At 40.9% G+C, this 9,559-nt stretch overlaps 1 protein-coding gene across 1 annotated transcript in view; it reads left to right on the top strand.

Moving 5' to 3' along the window:
- Positions 1–237: 237 nt before the first annotated feature.
- Positions 238–9,559, top strand: part of LOC124265002 (mucin-22-like) — a 148,126-nt gene continuing 138,804 nt past the window's right edge. The window contains exons 1-5 of the mRNA XM_046699785.1: positions 238–983; positions 1,594–1,890; positions 4,472–4,786; positions 5,009–5,137; positions 5,471–5,599. Of these exons, the coding sequence (XP_046555741.1) occupies positions 929–983; positions 1,594–1,890; positions 4,472–4,786; positions 5,009–5,137; positions 5,471–5,599 (925 nt within the window). The 5' untranslated portion in view covers positions 238–928. The remainder of the gene's footprint in view (positions 984–1,593; positions 1,891–4,471; positions 4,787–5,008; positions 5,138–5,470; positions 5,600–9,559) is intronic.

The following is a 9,559-nucleotide window of genomic DNA, read 5'->3' as shown; positions in this document are numbered from 1 at the left end:
GCTAACAAAGTTACGGGTGTTTGATGCAACACTACTATTGTTTCGCTATATCCCCTTCTTAAATAGACTGCCAGCTTTCCCCTTTGGCCAATGTCCGCATAATTCAATTGCATTGTGCATATGATCCAGTGGTATTTATGATACACTTGAAGAAAGATAACTCTCTCTTTTAACAAAGCTTCAATTGCAGTTGGAAGATTGTCTGCATCACTTGAAATACCGAAATACACTTATGATTAGAGAAAACCCACGTCACTCTCGTAAGCAGATCACGCCCCATCACCACCAGCCACCCCACTACTGTCCAAATCCAAACGAAAAACTAGTTGAATCACGAAGCAAACAAACATAATCGATTGTGACGTTGTGTGTTGGGGCAAGATAGACCCGCGCAATGCTCTATATGTATAGTCACAACACACTCATTTTACTTCCCTGTTCATACCTGAGACCTGGTCGTCCTCGAGGGACGTTTACTCGTGCATTTAACTATCAATAACACCTAGCGACCTGTTGACGTTAGTCGGTTCGTCATTTCATCGTGCTGGTTATAACAGAAACTTCTTTGGGTTTGTTCAGACTATTTAACACATTCACTTATATTTAGTCTACTGTTTGCCTATGTGATGTAGATACGATTGTAGGTTTATGTTTTGGAGTACCTAATGGATTCAAGGGTACGAACATAGACGCAGACGACCTGACAGCGTGATTATATACAAGCAGTCTAGTCATGAATTGACGAATGTTGTTTACATTTCCTGTGCATTCGATGGCGGATGTGCGTGAATTTGAACGAGGCAACTTGCTACATATTGAATACGAATCCAACAGTTTAACGGCATGCCTGAACAGAGACGACATGTTCTGTATCCATGGACGTACAGAAAGCACGCATTGAACTTCTGATGACTGAGATCTAACAGCCATGCATGTTGAAAGGGCGTTTGTGATCTGTCTACATTTCTTCTTGGCTGTATATGGTGAGTAATGGTACAGACAAATGTGTCTTTGGATTCTGTATTTCAGTATGTGTAACGTGATTATTTCATCATAATTCCGGTTGCCGTATGATTTTATATCGCATTATGTACGTGTGATTTGTTGTGACTGACGCGCAAATGTCAAAAGCCTTTCATACCACTGGATTTTAAAGCTCCCAAGCCATTTTATACATTAACTGTGATATGATACATACATTGGAGACACCTCTTACAACAAAGTCCAAATCAGACTTAGACTCAGACTGTGTTCTAATACACAATGATAGTTGATCACATTTAAGACAACATTACACATTTCTGCAGCGTTAAAGCATTATTTACCTATCAGCATATATACGCACTAGTTTTGTGAATTGAAGAATACTGTACATGCACCGTTTCATACATTATATTAAAACATTATAATGTTATATATAATGGCTTATTTGAGTCACACATAATTTCATGTTTTAAAGATGACGTTACATCTTTGCTTCGAAACTTTTCGTTTATTTAAAAACAAATAGGGTTTTACCGTCAATTGGAACAATATATTCAAGTATATTTTGTCAAGTAATTTTTGACGGAACGAGTTTCAATATATTCAAAGGTGTCAAGACTGGAAAGAGATGTGTAGAGGATTTGCCGAAAATCTTTACAGTACAGCTTCAGTGTCCTGCCGGTGAATGGATACATGTCTCGCACGTGGTGTATGGGGATAGAGATGCAGTGACATGTCGTGTGAAATCTGCTGAGTCGTGTAGTAAGAAACTCGACAGCAGCCAGTCTGGCCTGGTTGTCAACTGTAATGGGAAACATTCATGTCATGAAACCATGCATGTACAGACCATCAACAACTGCAATATTACCGATGCTGCTGCTGAAGTAAAGTACAACTGCATCAAAGGTGAGACTTCAATATGGTATACCTGTATCAAAGGTGATTATTGGACAAACCTGTAGTAGATCTACGTATAAACACTGATTTCTTTAATATCAGCCACTTAGTCCATCATAGACATTTTATTGTAATTATTTACCATGAACGTCATAAACGAACGTGTAGATGCTGGATGCACAGCTGATAGCAACTGCAGTATTAGCGGTGCTGCTAAGTGCTGAAGTAAAGAACTACTGTATCAAAGGCAACTTTGGTCGTTGACGGGGCATGACGTGACTGTTAGTAAGACACAACTTAAGAATAAGGATATTTCTTCCCCCCATCAAGTGCAATCTTTTAGCGAAAAACGTGTGTCGCCAGTGGGCTTACGAATGTTATCTTCGACGACATGAACAAATATTTATGAAAGTAGCCAGAAATATTTATTTACTAATAATGTCCCCATTTATGAAATATTTGGTTGAATATACAAACAAACCCTGTCGATGAAGTACTTGTCTCGGTGAAGCATATGTATGCTCGAGCTGGTCGCAGGTGGATTATTTCGTTGTAATGGAAAATGCACATGCATTTCATAAGTCGAGATGTCAAAGAACAAGAAGCACGTGTGAGAGACTCAAGAAACATACTTAACGTGGATCTCGCAAGACGGACTCGAGGTCGAACTAACCATTTCAGCGATTAGACACCAGGTCCTCGTCATCTAACCCATGCTTAGTACTATATCAAACTGACAAAATCAACAGGGAATGATTGTATTAATGTCAGTCCTTGATTCATTTTACCTACATGTATGAGTCAATATTTAAACCCATTTATGCATTGTGTTATTGTTTCCGTAACTAATCATCACTAGCTCTTTACCATATTGCGAACCATGGTATACTGCGTTTTCTATCAAGGCTTTGATTGTCACGTAAGGAATTTGTCATTCTCACACATTTGGTCTCGATGTGCATGTCATCTAACCCCCATACACAGCACCCATTATATTGTACGCTCAGCTCACAATATACTGATAATTACAGGACGCTATCAGGCTTGAATATTATTGACCTTTTAATGAATATAGCCTTTTGTATGGTGTCACAGCCGTGTTAGTCAACTAGATTTGCCACCTCCTACTTCTTGTGGATGGAGATTCGGTGAAGAAAAATGCAACAAATATACATAAATTATAGTAACCATGTAGACGCCTTACAGGGCATGTTTTCCATAATTTTTTTCAGAAAGTTCATTCTGTGGGGTATCTTACGATACAAAATGCATGGTCCTGCACGTATAATTCACGCATCAGTTAAGAAACATCCAAGATAACAATGATATTGATTACACGTATTGAAGAAGCAGTGCTTGTGATATCAGAAACATTCAGAGCATCGACTAAATATAGGTAAATTGTGATGACTTAGCCATTTATATATAGCAGTAGCGGTCTTTCTAAAATTGCATGGTTACCATGGAAACAACATCAGATGAAATGTTGCCTGAAACTTTCAACAAAAGATTCTGAGCTGTCCAAAGATACATCTAGCTATTCCTCCGGTAGACGTGTTTCAACACAAAAAAACCTACTGCTCTATAATAAGCAACCCATGCCTGTCGTAATAAGGAATATGCAATACCATTTCAAAAGTCATCAAAAGTAAGACATGTTATATTTGGGATTGCACTTTCTCAGTAAAGTACAGATTCTAGTACATGTGTACCACTTGACCGCTTTCTAAATGTCAAACCTGATTCAAGGTGTATTCAAAGCTGTCGGCCGATGGAGCCGTGCCAATTTACACTTGTCAGAGGGGTACACAAAGTCCATGCTCTAGACTACCAATTTTCCGACTTCCATTTTTGTGGAAACCGCAGTAGCTGAGTGGGTTGAGTTTGTGTGCTGGCGATTAAGTGCTTGACTCTGAGAGTGTGGGTTCGAATCTGGAATGCGACTCAAGCAAACAAGAGTACTAGAATCTGTACTTTACTGTGAAAATGTAATCCCAATTATAACACGTCTTACGTTGTCGAAGAAACCGACTAACGGGATCGGATGGTCAGGCTTGCTGACTGACATATGTCATCGTATCCCAATTGCGTAGATCGATATTCATGCTGTTTATCACTGGATTGTCTGGTACAGATTATTTTCAGACTGCCGCCATATAGCTGGAATATTGAGTATTGCTGAGTGCAAAAAACTTGACAAAACATCAGCAATATATATTGTAAACACCAAACGCAGGATGCTGCCAACTACTAATTCGTATGCTAATTAAAAAAAACCCCCAGGTTTTACTTCGACTATCGTTGAATTTCATGCCAACTGTAATCTAGATTTTGACCTTAGTGTTGCCAGTAGGACAGAACATCCTTATCCTGGTAACAATACATATCAGTAACATTGACAGTAATTTATGAGCGTTGATTTTTGGAGATTCTAGTTCCCTTCATTTCAACCTTGATCAACATGAAGCCAAAGCAAAACCGAACAGGCGTGTGAGCAATTCTCTCTTCTCTTATGTGACCCATAACGTATGTCTCAAATTGAAAACCCAATACCAGCCTTCTCCTACTTGCCATATACATTGTATTTCAGGTAGTATGAACATGCGAAGTCCAGTCACAACAACAGTAAACGGGTCGGTGTACCTCCATTCTCCCGGCTTCCCTGACAGTGTCGGTGTGAACAGCAGCTGTGTTGTTAGGATCACAGGGCAGACTTTACAAGTAACATTGGTAGAGGAGCGGTTGAGGTCAGGGATGCTTAACATCTCAGGTGACGGGAGACAACTCTGGACAAACGTGAACGCGAACCAGTACAACAGGATATTATCTGGACAAGCTGCCGAAATAGTTATAGTCTACAATAACCATGATCATGATGGATCAAACCTGTGGATCAAAGTTGCCGGTGTGTATTAATCAAACTATCTTTTGGCGCATCCCATATTTAACTAACACCTTCGCTAACCAGAAATACGAGCTGATGCCTTTCTAACTAGTCATTGTTATTGTAAACGAGTGTTCAGTACATAAATGACATGACATGGAGCCCTATATCACGCTAGAACTATCTTAAAAATTAACATATAACTCGGACCTAGAGATTTCTACTGAAATAACTTAATCATAGATTCAGGTCAAATGAACATAACGATCAGCGGAGAAACATTGAATATATCAACTACACCTACGCCAACACAGCAGCCGTCACAGAGTACATCTGATCCAAGTACGCCGGATACACAGTCTACAGGTATTGGTGAGTGTGTACTGACGTTGTATGACCTTAAATATACGTCAAACGTTTTCAGAAGCCTACATGAAATATTTACCTCAATTCGTGTATTAATAGTGTGTTTCTTCTGTATGAGTATGGACATTATTGTTACATTAAGAAATAGTGGTCGAACGCTGTTTCGGTATGTTTCAGTGCATAGCAGCAACAACGCCCTTAAATTAGGTTTACTCATATAACTACATCGTTCCTTGCACGGATGTACCGGTTATTTAATACATTTGAAAAATGTCCTTGAAAAGATAATACATGAAAGAAACAAACAAAGCTGGCATATGCATATCTATCTATCCTTAGTTGCAGCGTCTTTTACGACCCCTACGTCTACGCATGGACATACTACTAACTCGACAGGAAGTAAAGCAACACAGTCGTCTTCCAAATCAACGACGATGGTATCAACAACAGTTTCAATAACAGACACAGGTAACCATACGCAATTACACGCATTTCGCCACGGTGTGTTCACACCATATTCTTCTATCGCATGTAAATACACACAGTCGCTACGTAGTATATCAGTAATTTAAAGTCGATACAATGTGTATGTTCCTTGAGAACTACATCTGATCAGAAGAGCTTTAGTACATACCACCAGAACTGCATAACTGTTGTAACAAAATTTTCTTCTCCATGACCCTGGTTTGGTGGAGTGAGTCGTTTTCGGACAGAAATACTCACAAGACAGGCCAAAAGCTAAAGGACGGTCACATGTAAGGTTTTTAGACCATGTAAGTGGGAAAACATAAACCTCTCTAATCACAAACAACATAAATTGTATTAATATTGTCACCCTTTTTATCCCGCCTTGGCATATTTTGCAGATTTATATTGTAACATGATGAGTATTTATCATACTTTATGTTTCAATAAAACATGACAAACGTATTGCATAAACTATCTTCAACTATAAAATGTATACATTTTCTGAAAATATATTCATCACCGTTGCTGCGATGTGAATATATCATAACCACTGACACTACTGCCATTACCACTGCTATGAGATTCTATACTGTCCTTGTAGTTGTACTGCTATTGAACTTTGAAATCCCCCACTCTCTTCCGTACTGGCATTGTAATTACATTGCAGTAGTTTGTGTTGATTTGTAAAACTAGATACTGTTATACTACAATTGTTAATTGTATAACATGTCTGTGTTGTTTGATGGTTCACACTACTTGCGACCAGACGAGATTCATGTGTATGCATTCATTGCGTATACTGTTTTTCTTTATAAAAAACAAACCAACAAATATTGGGCTGAAAAACTAGCAGGAACGAATACAGAAAAATACTGAAAGGGATGGTATAATAATAGTTGCTATAAAACGAAGAATTAATAGCAATTACGATATATTCTTATGATAGCAGACAAGTATAAATACACAGGATCGCGAGTTCAGAATTTGGCACGATGATACAACGGTGTGAACTTGATTTACTAACTCGTTGTGGAGGTCATATTCTTATAGTTCTGAGAATTCTGGCCACCCATGATGTAGAGCACTTAGAATCTGAAATGTAAAGTCAATTTTATTAACCCAATTCGCACCGTTTATATAGACAAGTTGAGCCTGCGGAAAGTGGCCTTCCGATACACTATCCAATAATTTATGAAATATTCTGAAACCATGTGACAACGTAGTCAGATGGTCGCATGAACAGTAATATATACTGAGTCAAAAAAGAAACTTCACAAATGTAATTTGAAAAATAATGAATAATTTTTTCTCTGATGATACATTTATGTATCCGAAATGGGATCCCTATCTTTCGACTCTAGAAAAACGTTAGCAAAACCAACTCAAACCCATCCATTCGTCGTGCAAATGACGTTAGTGCCAAATCAGGTTTTGCACGTGCAGTCGATCACGTGATCTCCGCATCGAAGTTTTCTTCATATGCACGTGTTTGCATTGGCCTCAAGAATTGAAAAAACACTTTGAAACCACAGTTCTAACGGTACTTGAAATGCCACGATTGTCAAATGTGCAACGTGAACGTGCCGTTGGCATGTTGCAAGCTGGAAGATCAGTTATTGACGTCGCAAGAGCAATGGGATGCAGCCGTCGTACTGTGTATGACTTGCGAGGTCGTCTACAACAAACTGGCACCACTTCTGATCGCCCAAGGTCGGGTCGTCCACGTGTGACGTTACGAGCAGAAGACCGTCAAATCGTCCTACGTCTCCTACGTGACAGATTTCTGCCGGCTACACAAACCAGGGCTGAGATGTTTAGAGGTCGACTGTTCTCACAGACCATTCGAAATCGGTTGTGGGCTGCCAATCTCGATTCTCGACGTCCATATGGAAAATATTGACGCCGTTTCATCAACGTCAACGTCTGCTGTGGGCCCAACGTCACCTCCGATGGACCCAGAGAGACTGGAATCGAGTCGTCTTTAGGGATGAATCCAGGTTTACCCTCAGATTCGCGGACGGCAGGCATAGAATCTGGAGACGACGTCGTGAACGGTATGCCCAATGTTGTGTACAGGAAGTCAACAGATTCGGGGGCGGAAGTTGCATGGTGTGGGGTGCTTTCTGTGGGAACAACCGTTCCCGACTTCTGGTCATCCGTGGAAACCTCACAGCTGCTGCTTACCGCGACCAGGTGCTCACCCCTGAACTCGTTCCTTTCATGACGGCTCATGGCCCAGGTCTACAGTTCCAGCATGATAATGCTCGGCCGCATACCGCGATGTTGACACGAAATCTCCTTCAAAACGCTGGAATCAACGTCATCGACTGGCCATAGAGGTCCCCTGACCTCAATCCAATACAGCACGTTTAGGATGCACTTGGGAGAAGGCTTGGTGGTCTTAGGAACCAGCCTCAGAATTTGCAGGAACTTGGCGCTGCCTTGCAAGAGCAATGGTGCAGAATCCCCAACCACGTGTTCACGAGCATCAGGCAGTCGACGAGGAGACGGTGTTTGGCAGTGGTGAATGCGCGGGGCGGCCATACACGATATTGAACTGAGACATTTCGCATTTTTATTCTTGTGACTTGACATTCTGTATACCCATGCATGTTTTGGAACGGCGGAGTAGCCTAATGGAACTGATTATGGCACTGTCAGTGTATCGAGTACATCACACAGATCTCTGCAATGACATAATAACAATTTAACCATCTTACCATCTCTTGTTCTTTTATAGCGCCCTGAAGAAAGAATGTGAAGTTTCTTTTTTGACTTGAATTGTCCATATTTTAATTTAGATGGATTTCAGCATGACAATGACCAATGAATATAACTAACATGAAATCGAAGGGCATGTCCAGTTGAAAATATGCTTTAAAAACAAATTCCTGTCAACAGTATGACTCTTAATTCCAAAATGCATCAACATGCAGCCACGCCATGAAAAAAGTGCGAATTTCATTCTGAAATCATACTGACTGTGACATAAAAAGCAGGTGTATGAATACCGATTCTCATTGCTTCACTAACGATTGTGAAACGAGGACAGAGATAACACCTCACGAAAGAGAACGTGCACTAGGCATGATTCAGGTTGGCACCAGCAGCAGGGATATTGCTTGACAACTTGGACTTGGCCACTCCACCATCGTTAGGCTTCATAGACGACATCAGTAGAGGGGCAGCACCCATGACCTTCAAATGACCTTGGTAACAACGTGTTACGACGCTCCATCAGGATCGCCATATTGACCTTGTCCATATCAGTAATTGAACACTGCCGACTGCCAGGACTGCTGCACTAGTTCAAGGCTGACGTGGGGGTCATCAGCACTGACTCGATGCGACGCCGTCTAAACACTACAGGGATCCATGCTCGACGTCCTTACGTTGGACCAATTCTGACTGACAGACACCGTAATCAGCATATACAATAGGCTAGCAGGCATTTTCAGTAAAAGTTCCAACAATGGCATGGTGGGGTAGTCACTGGCGAGTCACGTTTCATCTACGTAATGCTGACAACCGATTACGTGTTTGGCGTAGACGTGGTGAATGTTATGCTGATGAGTGTGTGGTTCAGACAGACCTTTGGGTGGTGGGAGTGTCATTGTCTGGGGTGGACGAAATTAAAATCACAGGACTGCCTTCATGTCTGTCAAGGGAGAGTTAATGCCCTTTATTACCGTGAGCAGATTCTTCAGAATCACATCGTATCTGTCTTCAATCACCACCAAGATGTCAATACTTTTCAACAGGACAACGCACGGGCACACACAACACGACTTTCCATGCAGTATCTGGCCAACCAACACATCCTGGTTATTCATTGGCCAGCAAAGTCGCCACATGTATCCCCCATGGAGCACTTATGGGACGAAATTGGTCAAAGTCTTTCGCGGCGACAACAGATGCGAAACATCCGGGAACTTGAGGCTGCACTACTGCAGAAGTGGA

The sequence above is a fragment of the Haliotis rubra genome, unplaced genomic scaffold (assembly GCF_003918875.1).
Source record: "Haliotis rubra isolate DU_JTF1 unplaced genomic scaffold, ASM391887v1 Scf956, whole genome shotgun sequence".
NCBI classification, from domain to species: domain Eukaryota; kingdom Metazoa; phylum Mollusca; class Gastropoda; order Lepetellida; family Haliotidae; genus Haliotis; species Haliotis rubra.
Note: the sequence above shows the minus strand (reverse complement) of the source record. Positions and strands in the feature narration are given on the sequence as shown.